Source organism: Ochotona curzoniae, unplaced genomic scaffold, assembly GCF_017591425.1.
Source record: "Ochotona curzoniae isolate NIBS_2020 unplaced genomic scaffold, NIBS_Ocur_1.0 contig_78, whole genome shotgun sequence".
Taxonomy (NCBI): domain Eukaryota; kingdom Metazoa; phylum Chordata; class Mammalia; order Lagomorpha; family Ochotonidae; genus Ochotona; species Ochotona curzoniae.
In genome coordinates, this window is record NW_024466559.1 from 685,736 (window position 1) to 698,685 (window position 12,950).

Sequence of the window (12,950 nt, forward strand, 5' to 3'; positions counted from 1 at the left end):
TTGGATTTCGGGACTGGAAGCTGGAGGAAGAGCATATTAAAACTATTTGATGACTACAAATAATAGCAGGCCACAAACAGTTGGACAGAAAGCAAGCACAAATTACATTTTACAGAGATTGTAGAGGGTTTTTTTTCCCCCCCCTTTCTTTCTTTTTTTAAACTGTGTTGATTCTATGGCTTACTGCTGGACCGCTATGCATTTGACATCTCCAGCACAGCCAAATCCAAGGTCATAAACCATGTTTACAGCAGCCTTCTGAGTGTGAAAGCAAAGCTCTGCCCATGCCTGCTTCAGGCTCTCCTTGGCCCTCTGAGTGGGCACAGCTCATCAGGCACTGAGGTTCCACAGGGAGTGATGTCAAATTCCTGTCCTGTTTGACCAGCTGCGTCCCCTCACACCTGCGGTCGGGAGCTGGCCTCAGCCACACTGGGCGCTCCACATTCCTGGCTCGGACTGCTCCAATCTCTCTGATTGGCTTTCTGTTTGGAGCAGATTCTTATGTCACTGGTTTTGAAATTACTGGAGGTTTTGCCCCTTCCAAGATCAAAATTCAAAACCAGACGTTATTTTTCTAAACAAGTAGCAAAATTCAGCTGAAGCAGGTTATGAGGCCGGAGGAGCTCACGGATCTATTACCGAGTTGGAGGCCAGTCTGTTTAAGTTTTCTAATTCCACACATGACTTCTTGCACATTTAGAGCATTTATTCTAAAGAAAGAATACTTGGCTGCTATTCAGTGTATAAGGGAGCAGCGATCATAAATACGGATGGTGCTAATCGTTTCATACAAAAAAGCAAACGTACTTACATGTTTAGATTTGGGACAATAGTCTTACATTGTTGCCAATAATCTTGAAAACTCACTAGTGGAAAGAAGAATCAGGAAAATTTGTCTTGTCACCTTCACAGAGAGAAGTAATAGTAAAGATGCAGATCTCTTAAGAAAGAAACACGATTCTTCCACGTTTGCAAAGGGGAGGAAAGTGCAACAATGGCACAGTTACACACACACATTCTGCTACCTTCCAATACCTTATTATTCAGGGAGCCGACACTTGAATTGACTTTCTGCGACAGGCAGTTTTGCTGCTTAAGAAAAAAGAATTTAATATGTGGATGTTTGCCAGATTTCCCTGCATTCTTTACATCACAACTTCCTAATCCTGACCACCTGTTTAACCACTCTTTTTCTCCAAAAGTGCGTTTGATCATTGCCCTTGAAAGAAGCAGCCTTTTCCTTCCACTTACAAAGTTCTCACATTTTTCACAACCCAGACAAGCAGTGCATGACATTTACTAAATAATCTCACTACCGAAGTCACATTTCAGGACCTCTGCATTTTTAGCAACCTTAACTGAAGGCAAACAAATCCTTTAGCCTGATGCAAGAAAGATCTTACATGTAGACTTTTATGTAAAACTCATTTAAAAACTAGAATAAAACTGGTTTTGTTGTTGCTTCTTTTTCGTTTCTGGATTGAACTCACTTTGATTTGACTTTTTCTACTTCCCGGTCCATGGAACAGCCCTGCCTAGCTTCCTATCTGAACATTCTTATTTCCTCTCTTAAGTATTGTTTCAAGTTTGACAAAACCCAGCATGTTTTTCAGTCGTCTACAAAACGGACAGATGGTCGTTAAGCTGAAAAACCAGACCATTTGCACCTGGCAAATTTCTCTGTCACTGATCAGCTATCAAAAGCCATGAGAAGATTACAAGTTAAAATTTTTTGCAATAATATATATACATTTACTTTCTATTTCATTTTCCATGAAAACTTCTGAAATCTCCTCATATATGATGTAATTGATTTCCCAAAACAAAGGGAAGCTTTCAATTTCCTAATAGACTACTGGACTGCTGGTGAAAGAATATTTTGTGGGTAAAATTCACATGTAACATTTGTTTTGTGAATCTAATGAAACCAAATAAGAGAGACGCAAATGCAACACCAACTGATCCTCATCTGAATTACCCCACAAATCGCTCCAGCAGTCTTTGATTCTGCTACTGTGGCTTTAAATATATCCCAAATGAGATGCGATGTTCACCTGTCATTTGCATCACAGATGACCAGAAAATGTTTTCTGAAGTATATGTTGTTAACAATATTAAAAAAAATCAAACATGTAACATCTGTTTAAGCATAGCTGAACCCGCCCCCAATCCACCCCCACACAGTCACATGCCTGACAGAGGTGGCCAGCACCCTGAGGGGCAGAGCCCTGCCTGCGCCCTGGTGGTTGCTCTCAGCCCTGACTGACAATGGCTGCTCTCTCCAGCATGGCTGTCAGAACCGTTAGTCCTGCGTCAATCTCCAACGATGCGCAAAAGCGTCAGGCATGGGGAAAAGGTGGAAATACTTCTGTGCAGAGCAAAGGTGAAAATACACACGTTCCTGTTTCCTTGATCGCAGTATTTCCACCAATCCATGAGGCAGCTGACTGTAAGATGCAAAATGCACTGTATCTGATGAACCACCAAATTGGAGAAAATGTTTCCCATTGGCCTGTGATACAGTGTCAGGTATAAAATACACCCTTAGGTGACATATTCTAGCACAGCGTTGCGGGCATTTTTGCATTTCTCAGCCTCTTACTTTGTAAGTGCTCTCTCTTGCTCAACCTCCAGGTACACATACGCACCGGGGCCTTTCCTTTCCCTTGCTTTACATTCAGTAAACCTGAACCACCTTCTGGATTTCATACAGTCTCCTCCTCATCATCGCTGAACCACAAGACAGGACTATTAATCCTTTTGATTTCTTCTTCCCATATCATACCTCGCTCTGGATTAAACTCAGGTCTCCATAGAAACAGCCATAAGCAACGAGCCTCAACTTGACACATTAAGTACATTCAATTCCATCTTCAAAGACAATTGCCCTCTCAGAGGCCAATGATATTGCTGGGCGCCCAGCCACTAACTTCTTGACTGACCTGCCTTCTGTTCTTTCTTGTAGTCGCCCTCTCCCAATCACTCCTGTCCTTTCTGACCTCACACTACCATTGGTCTCCTCTCGCCTGCCCTCCGATCTCTTCCTTCACCTACATGCTGATGGTCCCAGCCAAGAATCTCAGTGTTCCCCCCCTAGCATCTAGATTCATATATCCAAACGATCTTGACCTAGAGGAGAGAACAAACCCCACACCATGTTCTTTTCGGGTGTGGTCAAAGTGATATCAGACCAAGTCATCAGGGTTAGAAAATGCAGAGTCTTTGCTGACTGCCACTTTACACCTAACATCCCAACCAGACATCAATTTCTTGTTCTACTTCACTCCCACGACTGCTATCTTAAGCCGAATTCTAACGACTGTCAAATCAGCTATGGCCATGACCTCACTAGGCACACACTCCTTCGCCCTGTTCAGGTCACCTTCCACCTGCATTACCTAATGATCAACTTGTGCCGAAGGAGGGCACACCTATTGGAGAGAGACAGGAGCAAGCAAAGGTCTCTTCACCAGCCGTTTTTTTTCCACTCTACTAAGTGGGTGGAGCGAGAAGTGAGCAGAGGACAAAGGAAGCCCAAGAGCAAGCGAACAAAAAATAGCTCTTCGTGCAGCCCTGGATCTAACCCAGGCTTTGCAGCCAGAGACAAAAGGTGAGGAACACAGGGTGCGGCCAAGGATGGAACGCAGAAAGCCTGCCTGGCATTTCTGAACAGGAAAGCAGTGCAAAGTGTCCCAAGCACGTGATTAGACGGGGCAGATTCAGAGCTGAAACCCCTAAGAAAAGGATGCGACTTACACATACCAGCACGAGGTAGAAATACTATCTGTACACAATGGCCACTGAGAATGAATTACTATCTGTACTCAATTCCCACCTGCTCAGCATGTTTTTTTTTTTTTAATCAAACGTTAACTTTTAGAACCAAATGGTTACCATGACGCTGTTTGCGGTATTTCTGGGGGGAATTACTTCTTAGGAATTTAAGCATATGACTAGCACAGGATCGTATCTGACCAAATTCCAACCATAAACTTACTGTTCCTGTATCTTACAGTCAGGGTAATTTCTTTCTTAGAATCTTCTGTCTTGCTGGAAAATATTCTAAAGCAATTATTTTTCCAGGAAAGTTTTAAGGGGTATAAACTTCCTGAGTTGTTACATTTCTACAAGCAAAATGTTTTTCACTGTGCACTGGCCTGTGAACGTTACTTTTGCAGAATCTAAATTTCCAGAATGAAAATGATTTGCCCTGAAGTCGGGGTAAAGCTTTTGCTTCATTTTCTTTTATTATTTATTACAGATGATAAGTCTATGCTGATGTGATTTGTGCTCTTTTGTGGCCTTTTCTCTTTAATTTCTGGAAATATATATATATATATATATATATATATGATATATATAAGAGAGAGAGAGAGCTGCAGAGACACAGAGAGAGGGCCCTAAGGTGCTCTTTTCAATCTGAAGACAAGTATATTTCCTCAGTTGTTCAGTGTACAAGCAACTTTGCCCTAAAAGAAAATTACTATTTCCTCCCCTTACTCACTCATGTCTTATTTTCTTTTTATACACTTAAAAGTGTTTTCTAGCTTTTTTTTAGTGCAGATTGACTATTTAGTCACATGGATACTAATATTCATTCCTCTTGCTAAATGTGTTGTTTTGCCAATTATTTTTAATTTCCAGAATACATTTGTAACTAGTGAATGTTTTTCTTTTGGAACAGGCTGTTTGGATAAGGTATCAGCCCTCAGGTCTCCTGGAAGATATTTTTTAAATATATCATTATATTCTGTTCTTTACATGATTTTCGTTACCTCTGAAGTTGGTCCTAACTGTTATTCATCTCGGTGCATCCCTCTGAAATCACAGCGTTCCCTAAATATGTGATGATCCTGATTATTCATATTCTACATAGAGGTCTGTGCCGACTGAGTCAATTAGCCAATTAAGAATCAGCCTTTAAGGATGTGTACTGATCTTTCACCAAGAAATTTCCTGTCCCCAGAGTACATCAGTTAGATCTGCATTTCTAGAAGTTTCTTGGGTGCCAGTGTTATGGTACAGGACGTTACATCACCACTTGCAATGGTCACCTCCCATACCAAAGTGCCAGCTTGAATCCCAGCCACTCCACTTTCAATCTGGTTCCTTGCTAACGTGCCTGGCTCCTAGCTTCAGACTGGCTCAGTCCCAGCTTTTGCGGCCATTTGGGAAATGAATCAGTGGATGAATATCTCTATTTCTCTCCTTCTCTATCACTCTTCCTTTCAAATACATAAGAATTTTAAAATCTCCTTTAAACTGGTAGTATGGATCACATTAGGTATCTATTTCCCCAAATTGTTTTTCTTTTGCTTATGAGATTTATCTACATTGGTGAATAGACTGCTAAAATACATTCGTTTTCACTGCTGCCTTGTATTCTCATGTGTAGATTTCCATCCTATTGTGCCTGTTCCTATAGGCCAACATTTGAGAGCTTTATACATAAAACACGGTTCAAGTAACAAGTCTGTAATAGGCCTCTTCTACTCTGACCACATATCTCGATCCACTGATCACAAAACATAACATAGGATAATATCTAGATTTATGCTGTGTTCATTAGGTAATATAATCCTTTAGACAGAAATTTTTATGAGAGACCGCTTTAGTTTCTCGAAAGCAATCTCTAAACCCACAGGAAAAAAAAAATATATATATATATATATATCAGACACGTGCTGCAAAAGAAACACTCTGCAAAGAAATGTTGTAGATGAAACAATAGAATTTACAATGACAGACACTTCTAGAGTAAAGAATTTGTTCACAGATGACCAATGAGACTCAGTGACACCACGTGAGCTTTTCAAAGCCATACTGAAGTCAGTGGCCTCTCATTGCAGCTGCGGCGAAGGTGTGAAGCACGCATGCTCAGCGAGCAAAGGCGCCAGCACGCATGCTCACTCTCTGAGAGGCGCTTGTGACGCAAGAGATGCGCGCGCAACTCTTCTCCACCCTGGCAGTCGTCATCTCATTGGCACTGACCTGGTAGAACTTGGTAGAACTTGGCAAGCGCTGCCCCCTAACTGCAGGTTCGTGGGGCAGTACTTGAGACATGCAAGGAAAAGGCACGGCTTGGAAACGACCAGAGCATAAGTACCGCAGCACCCATTTGCACCAGATGCATCCGGGCGTAGTAAGTGATCCCGGTGACATGACTGAACACGGTACGAGGGATTCGGGGGCAGGTTGACTTCCTACCTTAGCGTTCTGGATGCATGGACAGAGGGCCCACGCTGCACTGGCCTTCACATCCGCGTGAGGATTTTTCAGCAGGGACCACAACAAGCGGACTCCATCTAAGCGATCAATTATTCTATCGTGAAACCAAAAGCAGTGGTATAAACTTTCATCACTAAGTGCAAATGAAAACTTGCAAATAGCCCACCTACTCACAATTCTAATTTACTTTTCTCCTTTTAACATTTTGCCTGTTTTTTTTTTTTTTCTTTTTGCAACAACACCAGGGTGATCACATGCCGTTGAATTGTCAGCCCTCTGATTTCGGTTTTGAACTCATGACACAGAAAACAAGCTGCATGATAATTACGACTCACACGAACTTAAGATCAAACCACGTAATTTTTAAATGGGCTGTACACAGACTGTTACCTAAATGTAAAAAATACTGGTTTCTTTCATATAATCATATCTAAATACTTTCCAAAACAAATATTTGTGGCCTCAAAACTGTGCAGTTACCTTTATTTGGTCTATGCTTAATTGACTTACCTTACTGTATGACATATTTTCTACTCTTTCAACCCTAATCTAGCATTGGGAATGAAAATCCTTACGCCACAGTGCACCCTTTGTTGGGCACGAATAACACCTAACTTGTTTTCCATGTGTTCCCTTCCCAGCAAGACTCACGCTACAGACTGTTATAATTACTTAAACACACTGTCATCAAAATATCTTCAGAGCTAGCTGAAAAATGAATTATCATCAGAATCATCTCTCTGCCATCTGTCTTCTGTTTATACATCCATCAGCCTGGGGCATAACCTCACAGCAAGGTCCACCGAGAACTTACAGTTGAGAAGGAAGCCAAGCCAAACTCCCTATCCTTTACAAACAAGGCTTTATTCACAAAGACACATCCAGTTCAACTCAGATGAGAAAACAGATAAAGGACATCAAGCCTCCTCTGATTGTTAATCTCAAGTCGAATTTAAATACGTGCAATATTTAGTCGTGCACAGAAGAAATATGACTGGCTTGAAATGCCTTTCAAATGGACATAGCAATGTCTACATTCCTTGATTATCTGAGATGAGTTTTCCAGGACGGGGGGGAAAAAACCCAGTATTTCAAAGTTTCCAAATAAGGTATCGGTTCCACATGACCATAAGGTGATGAAAATAACCTATAGTAACACATAAACTGCCTCTTTCATTAAAAAAAAAGAAGATTGAGAAAATATTTTAAACCAAACTTTAATCTTAGGATAACTCTTCATGCTTCAAGCATTCTGTTAGTATCATGCAGCAAGGGGGAAAACAGCTTTATTTCTCGATTGAGAGAATATGTCAAGAATTACCCAGGGTACTGCGTAATGAAGGACTTCTTAAAATGTAAGTGGAGTGGTCCATGCTGTGGCACTTAGGTAAAGCCCTACCTGCAAGGCTGGCATCCCATATGAGTGATGCCAATCCAGCCACGTCTTAAAGCATCTGGGAATGCAGCAGCAGATGACACCCACGTAGGGGACCCCGTGGAGATTCTGGCTGTTGGCTTTGCTGTGCCCCACCCTTGGATGTTGCAGCCATTGGGGAAGTAAACCATCAGGTAGGAAAATCTTTCTCCCTTGCCTCCTCACTCTTTGAAATAAATAAATCTTTTGAAAACAATAAAATTTCAAAGAAAAGCCTTGGGAGCTGAGTGGGGCGGGGCAGCATTGGGCATGTCTGAGGAAGTGGGGCTGCCTGGTGGAGTTGGCGTGGAGTGTCGGTGCAGATCTCTCGACCGCGTGGAAGGTTTCCATTGAGATCACATGGACAGCTGACCCGCCTGACAAAGCACTTCAGTGTCCCCTGAGAGTTCTCGTTTCACAGCAATCTTAAAGTTTGCAGCAGAACAATGTCAAGTTCCGGAAGCAACAGATGAAGTTATTGCATATGATTTTTAACTTGAGATCGAAGAACAAAACATGTTGCATATCTTGTGTGTGTTTACACCATTGTTCCAGTGGTAATCTTACAGGATGCAGGCTGGTAATGGTGAGAATCAATGAATTCCTTTGTTAAGGGATGCTTTCCTTTCGCAGTTTCTTTTAGTTCAACGTTAAGGAAGCATGGCCTTGCTGAGGGTAACATTTCTAAAAAAATCCAGGAAGCATGTTGTCAATAGATCTGAAATTTACAACAGTTAAAGGAAGTGCTATGAGTTAACACTTTCGCTTTTGAGAAGGCACTAAAATGAAGAAACAGCCAGGAAAGGGAGAATGGTGAAGCCCTAGGCAAGGAGGAAAGCGAGGCAGGTGAGCAGCGGAGGGGAACAGACAGCTAGGGACTTGAAGTTCCATAGAAAAGGCCCCTTGAATAGATCAGCTGGTGGGGGAGGTATGTTGGGCAGAATGGAAAGGGCAAACAGACTACCTGACAAAGACACGCACTTGCACCTAGGCAGCGAGAGAAAATGATGCAGAGGCCTTGTCAACCGACAAGACAATGCAAAGAATGGACAATGTACAGAGTGGCAAGCAGAGGGATTTTTATTTGCCATTCTAGACGCATTCGGTGTCTGTGGAAAGATTTTTGGTGATTTAGAATCCCCACGTGGTTAGCTCTGTTCTGAATGATCCACTCACTGGGTCCTCTATGGTGCTGGAAATGATACTCACTGAGTTACCCATAAACAAAGTCTAAGATGGATTTTTATCTTAGGTTTCATTTAGCTTCCCTAGAGCAGGTTCTTGGTTCACCAAGAAAAGATAAACGAAGAAATAAATAAAATGAAACAGAATGTATAGTGATAACACTAATTAAGATTAAGAAATTTCCAGGGCCCGGTACAGTAGTCTAGCGGCTAAAGTCCTTGCCTTGCAACAGCCTGGATCCCTGTGAAAGCACTGGTTCATATTCCGGCTAATCCACTTCCTGTTTGACTCCCTGCATGTGGCCTAAGCAGGTATGCAAGGACAGTCCAACACCTGGGGACCCTGCACCCACGTGGGAGGCTCCTGGCTTTAGATCAGCTTAGTTTCGGCTGTTGCAGCCACTTGGGGGAGAGAACCAGCAGATGGAAGATCGTTTCTCTGTCCCTCCTTTTCTCTGTAATTTTGACTTTCCAATAAAAAAAAAAATAAAATCTGTAAATAAATTTTCCAGATCTTGTTCATAAAATTGACAAATAAGCAGCATGTTTCTGAGTTACCAGAGAAAACCCTGTTGAGGTAAAAAGAATGTTAAAGGGAAATTTATCTGATGCTCAAAGACACTTGTTCCTTATAAAACTAAGTCTCAGTTAACCATAAATTTGTGAATACTATTTCCCCAAATTTTGTAATTTGAGTATTTCCTGATATGTTTGTAGCATAAAAATCTGCTTACTGTGTTGCATAAATAAGTTTATATTGTCATGTGCCATAAAAGCATTTAGTTAATACCTTTGTTCCATGGTTTGTGGTCAGCCCTGAAAAACATATTATTAAACAACTAAATATTTTATTATTGAATAATTATTTATTATTATTTTATTATTGAATACAGAGGTCTTTAAATTCTTTATGTAGAGTTTTTCAAGTTTTGTATTTATTTTGGACACATCAATGGCCCCTAATTACTATGTTATAAAATATTGTTATGCAATATTTTAAAAGGCCTTACTGCCCTACGTTATTGAAAAGACAATGAGGGGTCTGTGCTGCTGTGCAATGGGTGAAGCTGCCATCTGCAGCCCTGGCTAGTTCAAGAGCCAGCTGTCTAATTAAGAGCCTGCTCCCTGCTAATGCACCTAGGAGAGCAACATAAGATGGCCCAGGTTCATGGGCCCTTGCATCCATGTGGGTGATCCCAAAAAAGCAGATGAAAGGTGTCTCTGTCTCTTTCTTTCTATAACTCTGATTTCACATAAATCAAGAAGTCAATGAATCATCCCTGCTGTCTGTGCTTCTTCACACAAAAGCGCACAATGACCAACCGAGGAACAGCCTGCCCCACTTTCCCAAAAGTGTAGCAGCAAATGTTACAGTCACATCTGCCTCTATGCTGCCTGTCATTTGGCTCACATGCATTTCTAGTTTGCAAGTAATTCAGTGCCATCGCAGACAAAATTTCATCACAAGCCATAAAAGTTCTCCATTAGTTACAAAACTTTATCTACCACCCAACCCTAGTCCTAGGGGAGTGCTGCCCGTTACTGCCGTCTTAAAGGAAGGCTCAGTAAAGTACAGGATGGTGACCGTTACTGAAATGACTTTGCAAACACAGACCCTAAAGGGGCAAAGCATTTCACTGCATCCTCCGCACGAGATCACGGACTGCTTTATTCTCCACAGTAACTCGAAGGCAGTCCCCACTTCCTCATCCCCCAGGCTAGCACCCCGATCTTACCCTCGACCACATCCCATCAGGAATGCTGCGGTGCTGCAGAACTGGGTTGTTTTTTTTTGGGGGGGGGTTGTTTTTTCACTTCAGTGTCCCTCATTTTCAATCCATCCCGCAAGTCCCTGGGAAATTAATTTTCCCAATGAGACCTTAGAGTTCCCATAGTAGCTGCTTGATAGCAGTGAAGCAAATGACACTTGAACAATTCTCAACCCAACTGTCACTCCTGGGAGTGGGAGGCGGGGAAGGTCTCCCATCACTTCCCATCATCTGCATGATATGAAAACACGAATTCCTGAGCCCAATATTGAAAATGTTCAGGGAGCTGGGTCACTCTTTGCAATTTCCTACATTCAAGTATTTTATAAAAATACTTCGATAATCTGCTAAGCATTAACCACCAGGTACAGAGAAACGACCAATAGTTAAAACTCACGAAGTTCTGTGCATTCTCTGCAAATACAAAAGGAGAAAATACTGCACCAGGGAAACTCTTCATATGAAGAATTTCCAAGGAATTCATGAATGGCTGGTATTGTGGTACAGAGAGCTAAGCTCCTACCTGCAATGTTGGCATCCTGTTCAAGCCCTTCTACATGTTTTATTTCCACTCCAGCCCCTACAAGTGCACCTGGGAAGGCAGTGGAAGACAGCCCAAGTGCTTGAGCCCCTGCACTCATGTGGGAGACCTAGAGTCGGCCTGGTCCAACCCCAGTCAGGGCAGCCACATGAGAAGTGAGCCAGTGGATGGAAAGACCTGTTTGTCTCTTCCTCATCTCTCTGTACCTCTGCCTTTCAAATAATAAAACAAATACCTTCTCTGCATCTGTTGACATGAACATATGGTCTTTATTTTGCACTCTGTTGACGTGGAGCATCACATTTATTGATTTGTGATTATTTTTTTTAAAGATTTATTTTTATTATTATTTTTTTATTGGAAAGGCAGATATACAGAGAGGAGAGACAGAGAGGAAGATCTTCCGTCCAAGGATTCACTCCCCAAGTGAGCGCAAAGGCCTATGCTATGCCAATCTGAAGCCAGGAGCCTCTTCCGGGTCTCCCACGCGGGTGCAGGGTCCCAAAGCCTTGGGCCGTCCTCGACTGCTTTCCCGGGCCACAGGCAGGGAGCTGGAAGGGAAGCGGGGCTGCCGGGATTAGAACCGGCGCCCATATGGGATCCCGGGTGTGCAAGGCGAGGACCTTAACCACTTGCGCCACCGCGCCGGGCCCGATTTGTGATTATTAAACCCTAACTGCATGCAGGGATAAATTCCACCTGGTCTGGGTAAATAAGCTGATGTGCTGTGGGACCCTGCTGGCTAGCATTTGGTTGAGGATCTTTGCATAGATGTTCATCAGGGATAGTGGCTTACAGTTCTCTTTTTCTGCTGCGTCTCTATCTAGCTTTGTTATTAAGATGTTAGCTTCATACAAAGAGTTTGGAAGGACTGCCTCCCTTTCTATTGTTTAGAATACCTTGTGGAGAGTTGGGGTAAGTTCTTGAAACATTTGGTGGAATTCTGCAGTGCAGCCACTGGTCCAGGTTTTGTTTTTTTGTTTTGTTTGTTTGTTTGTTTGTTTTTATTGGTTGGGAGGAAGGTGATTTCTCAGTCCGTGTTATAGGACTTTTGATTATTAATTGCCTCATGATAATTGTTTTGATAGATTGTAGGTGCCCCCAAATCTATCCATTTCTGGTAGACTTTCAGAATTGTTGGCACATAGCTGCTTGCAGTAGTTCTTAATAATTCTACATTTCCAAGGTATCAGCTATATTTCCTTTTTCACCTCTAATTCTATTGATTTGTATCTTCTTCCTCCTTTTGTGATTAGTTATCCTAGCGGGGTGTCTATTCTGCTGACCTTCCCATAAAACCAGCTGTTTGGTTCATTGAGCTTATGTATTGTTCTTGTAGTCTCTATTTGTTTTACCTCCTTCCGCATTTTGTTATATTTGCGGCAGCACAATGTATAATAACAAAGACATGGAAAAAACCCAGATGCCCATCAAAAGAGGAGTGGATGAAGAAACTGTGATATATCTACTCTATGGAATATTACTCAGCCATTAAAAAGAATGAAATTCTACCATTTGCAACCAAATGGGCCCAACTAGAGACCATGATGCTTAGTGGAATAAGTCAATCATAAAAAGGACAAATACCATAGGTTCTGTCTGATAAAACGCAACCTTCGTGCAAAATACAGGATCAATAGCCCTTGCAATACTGCTTTTTGTTCCATCTCAGGGGTTTGAAATTTTTGCTTTTATTCATTCAAAAAAAGTTCTTGTTTTTCTTTTTAATTTCTTCGCTGACTCTTAAGTCACACAGTAGCATCATTTGCTTCAATAAGGTTTTTTATTTTCTTTTTCATTTCTTCAGCCACACA

The 12,950-nt window shown here is 41.9% G+C and overlaps 1 protein-coding gene across 1 annotated transcript in view; it reads right to left on the reverse strand.

Annotated features, from left to right (window-relative positions):
• Positions 1-12,950, reverse strand: part of ODAD2 (outer dynein arm docking complex subunit 2) — a 148,438-nt gene that overhangs the window by 78,855 nt on the left and 56,633 nt on the right. The window contains exon 10 of the mRNA XM_040992524.1: positions 6,208-6,322. Within this exon, the coding sequence (XP_040848458.1) occupies positions 6,208-6,322 (115 nt within the window). The remainder of the gene's footprint in view (positions 1-6,207; positions 6,323-12,950) is intronic.